This window comes from Salvelinus alpinus, chromosome 12, assembly GCF_045679555.1.
Source record: "Salvelinus alpinus chromosome 12, SLU_Salpinus.1, whole genome shotgun sequence".
Taxonomy (NCBI): domain Eukaryota; kingdom Metazoa; phylum Chordata; class Actinopteri; order Salmoniformes; family Salmonidae; genus Salvelinus; species Salvelinus alpinus.
Genome location: NC_092097.1, coordinates 11,088,333 through 11,103,466, shown reverse-complemented (window position 1 = coordinate 11,103,466; position 15,134 = coordinate 11,088,333). Strand labels below are relative to the sequence as shown.

The 15,134-nt window shown below is 43.4% G+C and overlaps 1 protein-coding gene across 1 annotated transcript in view; it reads left to right on the top strand.

Annotated features, from left to right (window-relative positions):
- The first annotated feature begins 3,735 nt into the window (after window positions 1-3,735).
- Window positions 3,736-15,134, top strand: part of skib (v-ski avian sarcoma viral oncogene homolog b) — a 37,220-nt gene continuing 25,821 nt past the window's right edge. Inside the window, exon 1 of the mRNA XM_071334964.1 lies at window positions 3,736-5,068. Coding sequence (XP_071191065.1) covers window positions 4,169-5,068 — 900 coding nt within the window. The 5' untranslated portion in view covers window positions 3,736-4,168. The remainder of the gene's footprint in view (window positions 5,069-15,134) is intronic.

Here is a 15,134-nt window from a genome sequence, read left to right as displayed (position 1 = left end):
GCCTACTAAATAAATATTTGGAGTAGATTGCCTACTGAGCTGAACTGGGGTGTGATACGAGTACAATAGACAAGTTGTTAGAGGCTATTAGCATGTGTAAAGATCCATGCATGACCTTCCAGAGCCAACCAATCAACACTGGCTAAGCTCTGTTTTTATTCTGACTTCTCAATACTGAGCTTCTACTTCTTATCATTAAAGATATTCTGACTTACACGTACGTACACACTCAGAAGGAGGCCATTTTACGCAGTGACATTCTTATCTCGTGCACAAATACCTTTGATATCCAGAAAATAGCCTTACCATTTCATGTGTTCCATATGAAAGGTTATCGTAACAGTGCCTTTGTATTTGTATTGTATCAGCAGATTAGGAAACAATCGATGTCATCAGTGTATTGCCTCAACGCTGTGATTGGTCGTGAACCACTAAACATGTTGCCTGTGGAAATGGTTGTTTCATGTGAGTTTTAGACAAAGACATTGTTTAGAATGTGTTTTGTAGCTCGACTACTGTCTGTAGAGGACATGCTGAAGCAAGGAATCACTAGAATAGCTTTATGTTGATTTGTCTGCTCTGTTTCTGTGCTGATGTTGGTATTTGGAGAGCATTGAATGTGAATCATGAAAATGGCTGTAGGCTATGCTAGGCTACTAGTAAGATCCAGTAACATGGTTTCCACTGCAACTACAATAAAATGAAAAAAGTGTTATTTACAGTACGTTTTGGTAAGATTTCTTCAAGGATTTTTAATACAGCTGTGTTTGGAGGATCATTGGAGAAGCATAATGTTCTTAGAATTTAACATAAGTTTATTTATTGAAGATTTGTTCTTGTGATCCGACACTATGAGAAAATATGAGGGAGGCATACTGTATGTACCTAGTGTAGTGAACCAAACTAAATCAATAGCATTGTATGAATGACCTGTGGTCTGTAGAATGGTTTATGTGTTTGTTTCTGTCTTGACAGGTATTGGGGTAATTGTCTATATGTCTGTAAAAAAAAAAAGTTACATAATTTATTTCCTTTAAAAACATTTACAAAGCAAATAATATTTGTATTTATTAATAATTCTATTGTCACATAGTGATTATTTGGGGGTTTTATGACAAATAAAGTTGAATAACTGAATTGTTTGCTTTGTCATGTATCGATCAAAGATGGATCAACAATCCTACGCTGAACATTTACATACATCACCCGTTTTGCCAGTCATATTCTGTTAAAGGTCCCCAAAGCACACACATCCCTGGGTCGCTCCTCTTTTCAGTTCACTGCAGCTAGCGACTGGAACGAGCTGCAAAAAAACACTCAAACTGGACCGTTTTATCTCCATCTCTTCATTCAAAGATTCAATCATGGACACTCTTACTGACAGTTGTGGCTGCTTTGTGTGAAGTATTGTTGTCTCTACCTTATTGCCCTTTGTGCTGTTCTCTGTGCCCAATAATGTGTGTACCATGTTTTGTGCTCCTACCATGTTGATGTTATGTTGTGTTTGTACTATGCTGGGTTGTCATGTGTTGCTGCCTTGCTATGTTGTTGTCTTAGGTCTCTCTTTATGTAGTGTTGTCTGTCTTGTTGTGATGTGTGTTTTGTCCTATATTTACATATATATATATATATATACATTTATTTTATTTTATTATTAATATTATATATATATATATATTTTTATATCCCAGACCCTGTGCCTTTTGACTTTTGGTAGGCCGTCATTGTAAATAAGAATTTGTTCTTAACTGACTTGCCTAGTTAAATGAAGGTTAAATAAAATAAAATAAAAAATGTAATATTTGAAACTCGAACATCTCACATTAATTAATATGTTGCATGTCTTAACAAACAATATGTCATTTAGAATGTTCATTGGTCTCCTGTCATGTCATTTTTTACATTGCCATACAATTCCTTTGGTGTCCTACTTTCCCAGCTCTTATTAACTGATATTTTAGCACCCACTAGTGGTACAAAACCGCCTCAAAATGAATCAATGGAAAGTGAAGGGCTGGTATGGTTCATTCCTGACCATGCGACCAGACTAGGGGGAAGTCTGGGCCCTGGATACCGCCTGTATAGAGAGGGAAAAAAGTCCATAAAATATTGTCATCGAACTGGGGTGCGTTCAGCGTGACGTAGCGTTTATTGAACGGTATATGCTATGAAGAACGAACATGTGTAATAAGTAATCGCTCCCGAGTGGCGCAGCGGTCTAAGGCACTGCATATCTGTGCTAGACGCTTCAATAAACGCTACGTCACGCTGAACGCACCCCAGTTCGATGACAATATTTTATGGACTTTTTTTCCTCTCTATACAGGCACCCTGGTTCAAATCCAGCTGTATCACAACCGGCCGTGATTGGGAGACCCATAGGGCGACGCACAATTGTCCCTACCGTCGTCCGTGTTTAGCCGGTGTAGGTTGTTGTAAATAATAGTTTATTCTTAACTGACTTCCCTAGTTAAATAAAACTACATCACGTCGGCTCTATTCGTGGAATTTCTATCGGCAACGTTTGGCTACTGAACGTGTCCCTGGTAACGCAAATATTATCTGATGTGAGAGATATATTCTACACCAAAGAGTTTAGCATATGACACTCATCGTAGCTTCCTATTGATTGTTAAGGGGTTCATATTAACCTTGCCTTCAGTAGAACATAACACTGCTATATTCCAAGCCTATATATAGTACACACTGCCTTGATGCTCTGTCAACAATATTACATGCTTTTTCCCCCAAACCATGATGTCCTACTTTTCATGGCTATAACTGCAAAGTAATAATTTAATATTCAATATATTCTGTTATGTCGTTTTTCCTATTAAATAGCAGACTTTTAAAGACTTTTCAAAGCTTACCATATAATATTTGGGTAACACTTTATAATTACTTTCATGAATAAGAATGAATAAACTAGGCTATAGACTATTAATACATAAGTATTGCATTATTTGTAAACATGTAGGCCTATTAACGTTTATAAGCATGTATAGGCCGAAGTATTAGCCTGTAAGAATTACAATTCATCATAAGTATTGTAACATATATAGTAATAAAAAAATATATAACTGAGAAACATTTCTAAGCATTCATAATGGCATATTCAGGAAAGTTTTTTTTAAAGTGGTACCTGCTAGGATATGTTGTAATTGCAGGTGTCTGTAAGCTACTAAAATACCCAATTGAAATAATGTAGCCTAATGTGACTATTTACATTTGTAAAAACACTCAAATGTAGGCCTATTTGGAATTTATTTTGTGTGAAGTATTATGTTGGAATTAGGGTTTAATGACTAAATGTATTATTTGTTTAACACTGCAGAGGAAAGGGGTCTGTTTAGGCTACTCTTTGGTCTAATAAAGTTGTTGTAGGCCTAGATTTATGAATTAATCCACTGTCATTTGGAATCAATAAAGGTGTTACATGCATTGTTGGAGCCTGGTCTCATCAGCACAGCCTTATAAAGCCTCCGTAGACCTAGTTTTGATAGTCACACATTAGATTAATGTATTTTTCCCATTGAGGTCAGACTCCACCCTTCCTCTCCAGTCCATTTCAGAGGCTTTCAGAGGGATCATAGATTTTCTAAACTGTCTGCTCTAGGCTACTAGGTTTTTGTGGCTGCTGCTGCAGCTGCCATGGCAGCAGGGGGAGGAACAACACTTTGAGGGAACAGCCAGCTCGGCGAGTCAGTCACATTCCTGGCCGGGATTCAATGACTGAACCAGACACAAACAAACAGAGAGAGAGAGAGAGAGAGAGAGCGAGAGAGGGAGAGAGATGGTACAGCTAACTCACTTCACACATTCGCTTAGAGCTAGAGAGCGAGAGCGCCAGACTGCGCAGACTGGGCATATTTGAGGATCACATCGTGCGGACTAGACTGCAGTGGAGAAGAGAAAATGTGTTTCATTTTGACGCTCTTTTTGTGAGTGGTCCGAAGGATTTCCCTTACGTATATGTGAACTGGAAGATTTGTTTCAGGGTATTAGAACTCAATAGTGTCTTATACTCCTTTTTAAATGGATAACGCCCCGGTGGTAACCTTCTCTATTGACATGGAAATGCGCCGCGGTCTTTTGCTGGATTTTGAAGACAACTGATTAAAATAGATCGCCTACATTTGAACTATTTTCTCTATATAGTGGTGAAAACATGGAGGCCCCGTCAAGCTTTCAGCCTCATCCCGGACTTCAGCAAACTCTGAAGCAGTTTCATTTGAGTTCCATGAGCTCTCTTGGTGGACCGGCGGCGTTCTCTGCTCGGTGGCACCAGGAAATTCTGTTCAACAAAGATGGAAAAACAGCTGAACTGATGCTGGCCATGCCTGTCCAGACACCACCGGTTATGTCGGGGCCGTTATTCATTCCATCCGACCACACCACCGAAAGGTCCGAAACTGTCCTGGAGCGTGAGCCAATTTCGTGTTTCGTGGTAGGCGGCGAAAAACGTCTGTGTCTGCCGCAGATTCTCAACAGTGTCCTGCGGGATTTCTCGCTCCAGCAGATCAACTCGGTGTGCGACGACCTGCACATCTACTGCTCCCGGTGCACCGCGGACCAGCTGGAGATCCTCAAAGTAGTGGGTATCCTACCCTTCTCTGCCCCATCATGCGGACTGATCACCCAGACGGATGCTGAGCGCCTCTGCAATGCCCTCGTTTACAGTGGTTCCTACCTTCCTCACTGCAACAAGGAGCTGTCTGGCTCCATGGAGTTGGAGAGGACGGAAAAAAGTTTTAAAATATACCACGAATGTTTTGGTAGGTGTAAAGGGTTATTTGTCCCAGAACTGTATACTAGTCCCAGTGCCGCCTGTATCCAATGCATGGACTGCAGGCTAATGTACCCCACTCACAAGTTTGTGGTCCATAGTCACAAAAGACTAGAGAACCGGACAGTTCACTGGGGGTTCGACTCAGCTAACTGGCGGGCCTATGTTCTCCTGGACCCGGACTATACGGGGAAAGAAGAGAAGGCTCTCCTGGAGCAGCACCTCAAAGAAATCAAAGGCAAATTTGACTTCGTAAACAAGCTCTCAAACAAACCATGCAGGGTAAGTCTGATCAAGTTTATTAAAGTGTGTATAAAGTGCCTAAACGTGTTTGATGACTGAAATTTTATTTGATTGTAATAACTTGTTTTATTATTCATTCATTATTGGCAGTGATTCCATGATTTAAATAATGGTCCTATTCTATTGGACACCCCCTGTTCTCTCTCTCTCTCTCTCTCTCTCTCTCTCTCACACAAACACACACACACACACACACACACACACACACACACACACACACACACACACACACACACACACACACACACACACACACACACACACACAATATATATATACATAATCAGTACCAAAAGTTTGGACACACCTACTCATTCAAGGGTTTTTATTTATTTTTACTATTTTCTACAATGTAGACTAATATTGAAGACATCAAAACTATGAAATAACACATATGGAATCAAAATATATTTTATATTTGAGATTCTTCAAAGTAGCCACCCTTTGCCTTGATGACAGCTTTTCACACTCTTGGCATTCTCTCAACTAGCTTCACCTGGAAGGCTTTTCCAACAGTCTTGAAGGAGTTCCCACATATGCTGAGCACTTGTTGGCTGCTTTTCCTTCACTCTGCGGTCCAACTCATCCCAAACCATATCAATTGGGTTGAGGTCGGGTGATTGTGGAGGACAGGTCATCTGATGCAGCACTCCATCACTTTCCTTGGTCAAATAGCCCGTACACAGCCTGGAGGTGTGTTGGGTCATTGTCCTGTTGAAAGACAACTGATAGTCCCACTAAGCGCAAACCAGATGGGATGGCGTATCGCTGCAGAATGCTGTGGTAGACATGCTGATTAAGTGTGCCTTAAATTCTAAGTAAATCACAGACTGTGTCACCAGCAAAGCACCCCCACACCATCACACCTCCTTCTCCATGCTTCACGGTGGGAACCACACATGCAGAGATAATCCGTTCACCTACTCTTCGTCTCACAAAGACACGGCGGTTGGACCCAAAAATCTTAATTTGGACTCATCAGACCAAAGGACAGATTTCCACCGGTCTAATGTCCATTGCTCATGTTTCTTGGCCCAATCAAGTCTTCTTCTTCTTGGTGTCCTTTAGTAGTGATTTCTTTGCAGCCATTCGACCATGAAGGCCTGATTCATGCAGTTTCCTCTGAACAGTTGATGTTGAGATGTGTCTGTTACTTGACCTCTGTGAAGCATTTATTTGGGCTGCAATTTCTGAGGCTGGTAACTAATGAACTTATCCTCTGCAGTAGATGTAACTCTGGGTCTTCCTTTCCTGTGGCGATTTCATCATAGCGCTTGATGGTTTTTGTGACTGCACTTGAAGTTCTTGACATTTTCCATATTGACTGACCTTCATGTCTTAAAGTAATGATGGACTGTCGTTTCTCTTTGTTTATTTGAGCTGTTCATGCCATAATATGAACTTTTAACCAAATATGGCTGTCTTCTGTATACCACCCCTACTTTGTACTGATTGGCTCAAACACATTAAGAAGGAAAGAAATTCCACAAATTAACTTTTAACAATGCACACCTGTTAATTGAAATGCATTACAGGTGATTACCTCGTGAAGCTGGTTGAGAGAATGCCAAGAGTGTGCAAAACTGTCATCAAGGCAAAGGGTGGCTACTTTGAAGAATCTCAAATCTCAAATATATTTTGATTTGTTGAACACCTTTTTGGTTACGACATGATTCCATAGGTGTTATTTCATAGTTTCGATGTCTTCACTATTATTCTACAATGTAGAAAATAGTAAAAATAAAGAAAAACCCTCGAATGAGTAGGTGTGTCCAAACTTTTGACTGGTACGGTATATACACACACATTATTTATTTCCTTTTTCCCCCTGGCTGATCTTTTGCACATGCACGTATATTGGTTTAAATTCACATTTAAAAGGTTTGTTTTAAAATAGAACATTAAAATCAACAGAATCTCAAACTATCACACCCTTGAGTGGCCCTCCAATCCACTCCCCTCGGTGGAGTTAACCGGACCAGACCCCCCCAGGGTAACTCAAGGGCATCTGCATATGACAAATGGAGCCTCAATTATATATTTTATTAGTCCAAGAGGGGAAGGGGGCTGGGGAATTAATTTTTGGGGTTAGGTTATTAGAGTTTAATGAGCTTTGGGTTATCAAGATGTCTGTGAGAAAGGGCTGTGTTGAACAGGATAGTGTCTCAGAGGAGACTGCTGGGTGGAGATATAGCAGGACGGCCTCTTCATAATGACTGGTATAGAGGGAATGGAATGATATCAAACGTGAAAACCATGTGTTTAATACCTTTCCATTCATTCTGTGCCACCAGCCGCCTGGTGTGTGTGTGCACGTTGACGGATGTGGTGGTGGAAGGTTTTCGGGTTGACCACTTGCCTGTTCTGGCTCCACGCGAGGGTCACAGACGTTTGGAGCGGACAAAGGACGGGGCGACATGGTGGCTGTTTCCCTCAGCTCACAGCAGCTGTTGAGTGGGACTCTGCTAATGACTGGACACTATGTATCACCATGGTGTAATAACTCCACTCTGAACAGGAGACAGGGCATTTCTCGTAAACCTCCCTCCCAGTGACTTTCAATTTCACTATCAGTGCTACTCACGAAATTGTGGCATTTTTATTGTGCAGTTATAAATGAATGGAGGTCTTTCTCGACCAAGAGAGGCTTGGTTGAATATTGATGCAGTTCCGTTGTGCTGGTGGATGTTCAGACGAGGTATCTCAGAGACAGTTTGCAATGTATTATTTAATGATTAGCTACAGAGAGATGTAAGGACCTTTTGTTGTTGAGAAAACACAGATCCGCTGTACTCGTCCCTTCTGTTATGGCTCCGATCAAAAACATTGTGAATTAGTTCCTAGCAAACTACATTGCATTGCAGATTCCATGCATACATTGTCCTCTATTTTTTATTCTACATAAATTCTTAATTTATAAGTTGCTTTGTAAAATGGCACTGCATCTCACAGCAAATGCCCATTCAATAATAAGTGAACATAATCTGTGTCATTTCGATTTAAGAAATGGACAAAGGAAACTAGACTACAGAGTCGCGGACCTAAAGAAAAAATGTCTGAGGAAAAATCTCCACCACCTGTGGCTTATAGCCTGCCTCCCAACTGTAGCCATCATGTCATGATATATGTTCAGTGTGTTTCATATTTTCCAAAACGGTGAGGTCTCTGCTGACAGCCTTGGAGTGTCTGATGAAATATATACAGACTGAGCTGAGGCAGGCAGCATCAGGGGGAGTGGTCTCTGTGTGTGTGTGTTTGCCTGCCTGCCATGATTCACTGTCAGTAGTGTCCCAGTTAGCAGACAGTCAGGCCTGGTCCTTAGGGAGCTGCACACCAGTGCTCCCATACATCACTCTGACAGGGGAAGCTGCTGAGAGGCCGGACAGCCGCCAGCAGCCGGCCTTGGCTCGCTTACCCATGAAACAAGAACTCAATATTATTGCCCTGCCTCAGACCAACACTGATGTTGGGGTGTTTTATCAATCAGTCCAGGATCCACTGTCTGTCTGGGCCTTCAGTTACACTACTGTACATGTAGCGCTGTAAACTAGCCTCAGTTGAGAAACACCTTTTTTGCTATTTTTGAGTATTCTCTTTGACTAAAAAGAAAGTCTAGTGAAACAATAGATAATAATTAATCAAATGATTTAATTCAAGTACTGTGGGAAATTGAACAGGGTTTCCACATAGCTAAAGACGGCATTATATTTAGTTGAATATCATTGTTCGGGTACAAAGCAGACAGGGATCAGAGGGGGATAACACCAGAGGACCGTTGTGTCTGTTTTGAATCAAATCCTGCATTTGGTCATTAAGCCGTTGCCTAGCGTACATATGGGGGCAGATTGGAAGAGAAGAGGCTGTAGGCTCTGATTGAGGAGATGCGGGCCCAGTGGGGCAGGGCCTTGACATGTGTTGTCAAAGGGCCGTGACACCTGACCTCTATCCACAGAGAGTGACCCCACCCACCCCCACTGTATTCACAGCATTCAATCAGATGCCCTTGTGTCCAGTCCACTGGCCAGATGGCTGTCTGATAAAGGACCGAGAGACACAGCAAATGTTTAAATACAAATAACAAACGTTATTCCCAACTACACTACCAACCTTGCAAACAAAACAGAAACACAGTCCACCAGTCTCCATCATACAGGAAATAAGTCATGAGAGTTAGTACACCAGAATAATATACACCTATATGATACACCAAACAATGAGAGTTAGTAAACCAGAATAATATAAACCTATATGATACACCAAACAATGAGAGTTAGTACACCAGAATAATATACACCTACTGTATATGATACACCAAACAATGAGAGTTAGTACACCAGAATAATATAAACCTATATGATACACCAAACAATGAGAGTTAGTACACCAGCATACAATATAAACCTATATGATACACCAAACAATGAGAGTTAGTACACCAGCATACAATATAAACCTATATGATACACCAAACAATGAGAGTTAGTACACCAGCATACAATATAAACCTATAAGATACACCAAACAATGAGAGTTAGTACACCAGCATACAATATAAACCTATATGATACACCAAACAATGAGAGTTAGTACACCAGCATACAATATAAACCTATATGATACACCAAACAATGAGAGTTAGTACACCAGAATACAATATAAACCTATATGATACACCAAACAATGAGAGTTAGTACACCAGCATACAATATAAACCTATATGATACACCAAACAATGAGAGTTAGTACACCAGCATACAATATAAACCTATATGATACACCAAACAATGAGAGTTAGTACACCAGCATACAATATAAACCTATATGATACACCAAATATTATCAGTATACAAAATAGAATTCCTTCAGCCTGTTCTTCTATTTGGTAAGAAAAGTACATAAAATAGGGTTTTGTGAGGAATTACAAAAAAATATTTTTTCCCCCTATCATTTTCCAATATTTCTCAGTATAGGTTTAAGAGGCAACAACATTAATCTCGTGACTGAGTGGAGAGAGGAAGCAGACTCTGGAGGACCATGTAGTCCTTACTTAATCAAATTAAACCTCTTCATGCGAGGCCAATTTATGACATTTCTCATCCCATTGTTCTGCTCACTCCATCAAATTCGCCTCAAACCTGGGACCAAAACAATCAACTGAGTAGTCTCTGGGTGGTGAGGAATGGTGTGTGTTGTATCTGTGTGCTTTTGTACGGGTGTGTGCAACTCAGGGCTAGCGAGACAGTGTGTCTGTTTCGTGATTTGTGTATAAGCGTGTCTTTGTTCACTAGGGATGTGCATTTTTCCTTACAAGCGGGATTCGATACGCATCTAGATACATGGACTCCAATACGATACAGAAACGATACTTTTAGTTTGAAACGATTCGAATCGATGCGCTAACAATTGTTGTATGACCACATTCTAAATGAATATCTGATACTGATGGAGCTCAGGAGCTGGATCTGTCTGAGCTGACATCTCTGAGCCGAGTGGGCCTGTGTACAGTATGTGTGCGTGTGTGTGAGTGATGTGGTGTGTGGGTTGAGCCATAGGGAGAAGATTTACCATTTACCACTATCAGATTAGGGGGTTCAATTTATGTTTTTGCGCCGTGACTTTTTATCTGAAATCCTCATCACCCACCGATTAACTTGTCATATAGCAGATTAAAATGTTTTGAGCTAGTAATACGTCAATATTTGTTATTAGAAATTAGCTATGACATACAAAGACGATTCATTTAACACCGTTTTGGATTTCACCCGTCTCAAAAGCGAATGGTTTTGACCATTTTGTACTTTATGGAGGAGAGTTGCTCTCTTCTCCTGTTCCAACCCGTGAGGCTTGCAAAAATGATTGCTGTCCTTGTTATAAAATTACACCTTTACCCTGTTCATGTGAAAATGGCCAGATGCATTGACTGTTTAAATCAGAACTACCCAAAATATTTTGTACGGTGAACCTGGCAATCCAAAAGCCCCATTCAGCAGATAGATCATCAAGATGTGAGGTGTGTCCATTCTGGTAGCCTACAAAGCTCTGCCGTTAAAACTCAATTTTCTACAGCGCATTTGATAACAATGACCCAGCAAAATAAAGTGGTTGTTCCTCAGTTAATAAAGCCTATGATTTAAGATTGCGACAGCCATTTTACAAACATCTGAATGCTGAAGGTGCCGCGCAGACATAGCCGAACAATATTAGAACAGGGAAAGGGTAGGCCTATCTATCGTTGGCACGAGCAGTTTCGTCTGCCGCACTGTGCACACAGTTATCTGACTTTGAGATCAACGTCATACGCTGTTACATGCATAAAAGTTCGATAGGCTGAAGGAGAGGGCGCATCAATTCAGTCACAACAGAAAAGAGGAATAAAGCAGAAAATAAAATATGAGTAAAAAACTTTAGTGAACCGGCGATTTGTAAAGCTTGAATGCTTAAAAAAAAAAACGATGCATGCTTAATTTGGATCGGCTTGGGCTCCCGCGCACCAATGCACTCTCATCTTAAACATTTGAACAGGGGACCGGTGTGTGCAGTATGTGCGTGTAAATTGGCATGTATTATGCCTGGATCAGCTGGACTGGAAGTTTAAAATGAGCTCACTGACTGCTCATTTCCATTCCCATCTGTTTGCTGACCTCTGGGAAGCCCTGAGGGCACACATGGTGCATCCCCCCTGCCCCTGGCCCGGCCCCTGGTCAGCCCCGTCTGACCACCACTGACCCAACACAACTCCTCACTGACCAGCACCTCCCCGAAACGGAATAGCCAAGTCCGACCAAGACTCAGTATCTCCAACCCCTGCCTCCAGTCCAACCTAAACCATAGACCTAGTCCCTAAACAGACAGATAATGCAGCGGATAACACATCCAGTCCAGAGTGTTGGTACAATTCATTGTTTGGAGCACTGTTCATTTGCCTCTTTTCTAAATCCTTTTGAAAACATGGCCCACTGACCACCAGCTCCCCAGAGAAGTGCATCATGCCATCTCTTCTGTGATTGAAGGCGAGTGGGGGTCAGTGTGTCAGAAAGAAGGTGTGAGGAGCTCACAGGGGTCTTGCCCTCCATTCTCCAGGGGCTGACCCCATGTTAAAAGGGCGTCAGCTGGAGTTCTGTGATGGGTGCTAAAGACCTGCCCCCTCCTTTGTTCCAGAGCCCTGCCATTCAGAGGCTGTGAAGTGCAGCTATGCCTCTTTGTTAATGTCTTGTTTATTTGGGTGGTGCGTGGGTAAAAGGTTGGGGACAGACAGGTAGAGTGGGACTCTCACCTCCCTTTAAAAGGAGCACTCTCGCGCCCTGAGGGTATTCTCAAGCGTGCTTCTCTTCCTCAAGCTCGTGGGGCCCTTCTAGCCCCATCTATTTAAAAAAACGGGACGAGGAAAAGCCAAAGCTTTGTGGACTCGGGAGTACCAGATAGCTGTCTGGGGCTCTGACTGATCTCTAGGTCAATGGAGAGAGTTCTCCTTAACAGAGCCAAGTGGTCTTTGCCATTTACAAAAAAAGGTGTTCCAGGTAGAACTCTTTTGGGTTCCATGTAGAACCATCTGTGGAAGCACCTTTTTTTTCAAAGAGTGTAGAGAGAAAAAACGCCCCTCAGAATCCTATAAAGGGCTATGAGGGTTTCTCAGTGAGCTCTGGAAACCTGTCTTCCCTTAGAACAGGAGAGCAGAATATTTAGGGTTCCCTACCTTGACGTACAGAGTAGCAGCACCCTCTGGTGGGAAAACCGGAGCGGCACATATCGGAACTGGCTTGACTGTGATAGCTCGCGTCATAGCAATCAGAGGCAAAAGGCCATAGGCAAGGGAAAAAAGGGGAACAGTGGATGGCGAAAGACAAATTGCCGTCCTGCTCCGTGTGTCAGTGAGACCGGATGGGCGGCTGACATGCTGACTTCTACCCCTGGCTGAAAACCTGAGAAGACACCGGGGGGAAAGCCTGAGCGAGGGAGGCTCTCGGGGGGAACAAACTCGGGTGTGAACAAAAAGTGAGTCTCCTCCATTTTCTCATGGAGAATGGTCACAAAAGTGAGCTGCTGCACAGAGAATAGGATTTTGTCTTAACGCAGGCCTGCCTTCCCACTTCTGCGAAACTGTAGAAACGGTTAAATCCGAAGAAAGAGGGGTAGGGCAGAGAGCCATAGGCCCTGCACACTATCATCTTCAGCTGCCAGGACTGCACCCTAGGCTGGCTGACCCTTCTTACCTCCTTTAGGAGGGTTAGCGGGAGGATCCTTGCTGCCGCTGCAGCATAAGACTCCTTCTCTACAAGTTTGCTTTTGTTCAGGAGCCTGAGTTTTGGCAGACTGCTACATTGCTGGGGACCTCTGTCCCCCAAGGCCAGCTTGTTGCCCCTTCCCAGCTGTAAGACTGGGGCGAGATGCAGGAACCAACATGCTGCCATGGGGCCCAGATCTGTGGGGCAGGCAGAAGTTGAAGGCTTCACCTTCTTTTTTGCGCATGTCACATTTCTGTCACAAAAGTGGGCCCGAACAACTCCTTGGGTCACTGGGGCATCAAGGAGGTCCACTTTTTATTTGTCTAAGCGGGATAAGCTCAGCCAAAGTGCCCCTTCTCTCACCACTGCAAGGCTCATAGTACTACCACAGCCTTGAATGGCACTACGAAAGGCATGGAGGTTCAGGTCTGTCATCATACAGATCTCCTCCCAAGCATCTGGGTCTAGGGTGTTCGATTCCACTTCCACACTTCCTCCAGTAACTGAACATGATACGCCAACAATAAAGAGGTCACATTGAGAGCTCTATTTGCTTGGGCTGAGGTAAAGTGCTCCGCCTTCACATGGAGTGAGGTGCTGGTTTCGTTAGTAATACGGTGTAAGGGGCTGAGGTGGTAAGCCAGTGACGGCTCCACCGTGGAAGGGTTGCCAAACGCAGATTCCTCCATATTGTCCAGGCTCGGGGTACCCCTTGCAAGACTCTTGCTAGTGCGGGGTTTTTCCCATGAGCTCTTAGCTTCCCTGGGGCAAGCTGGTACTGCGGGGAGCAGTTCCCTTATCAGGTATGGGACGGGAGTCTCTTCCCATCGTATAGGTCCCTTAACAGGAGTAGGGGCTCTCATTGCCGAGTCTGGCCACGGCCCGCTTGCAGACATGAAGGAGTCCAAACTCCACTGGAGGAGGGGCACATCCACTGCTCTCAGGGCTGTTAGGTCTGCTGGCCTGAGAGGGCGGGAGAACGGGGTCATCAGCGCAGGAGATGCGGACTATCTCACCTTCCCCTGATACTACGTCGTCAGACAATGAGGCGAGGGAGTTGAGGCTTTCCATGACCTCGCCCCAACAGGGCTTGGTTGCAGAGAGCTGAGCCTCAGCTGTTGCTGTTGGCTCGAAGGCAAGAGGGGCTATTGAGATAAAAGCATTAAGCCTTCTCTCCTCAGACCTGCCCTCATCAACAGTCTGCAGTGCTCACAGGACTCAGGGTCCTTGAACATCTCTTGGGCATGTTCCTTACACAAGAAATTGATGCATAGAGGGTGGAAATCTTTCCCCGCAATCATGGAACCGCAAACACAAGAACGAGATGGTTTGAGCGCTGGGCTAGGCTCGTCTTGGGATGGGATAGCAGTGGCCATTGTCAGGAACAAGGCTTGCTAGGGGGACCGAGCAACGCCTGTGTTGTAAGAACAATTTGTAGACTGCGCAAGCTAGCTAGTACCTTGTGGCTGGTGGCTAGAAAATCGTAGCTTGTGTAAATGGTGTACTAAGCTAGCTAGTTAGAAGCCTTGCGGCTAACAGCTAGCCACAATGAGCACCATATAACACTATAGCCGCGAGGCTAGTGGGGCGTTAGCTAGCTCAGTGCTAGCTGAAGGAAACCGCTTGGGGGCAAAGTTAGCCTTCAGATAGAGTGTTCCCGTGACCGACGGCGTCGTGAAGGCTGGGATGGTCGGTCTAGTTAACACAACAGGCGAATGTAGGTTAAGCTAGATGAGAGACGGGAGCTATCAATGCTACCGTGCTAATGAGGTTAGCTTGCCTCTCAGCGAGCTAGCCAAATTAGCCTTGCAAAGTGGGCTAAC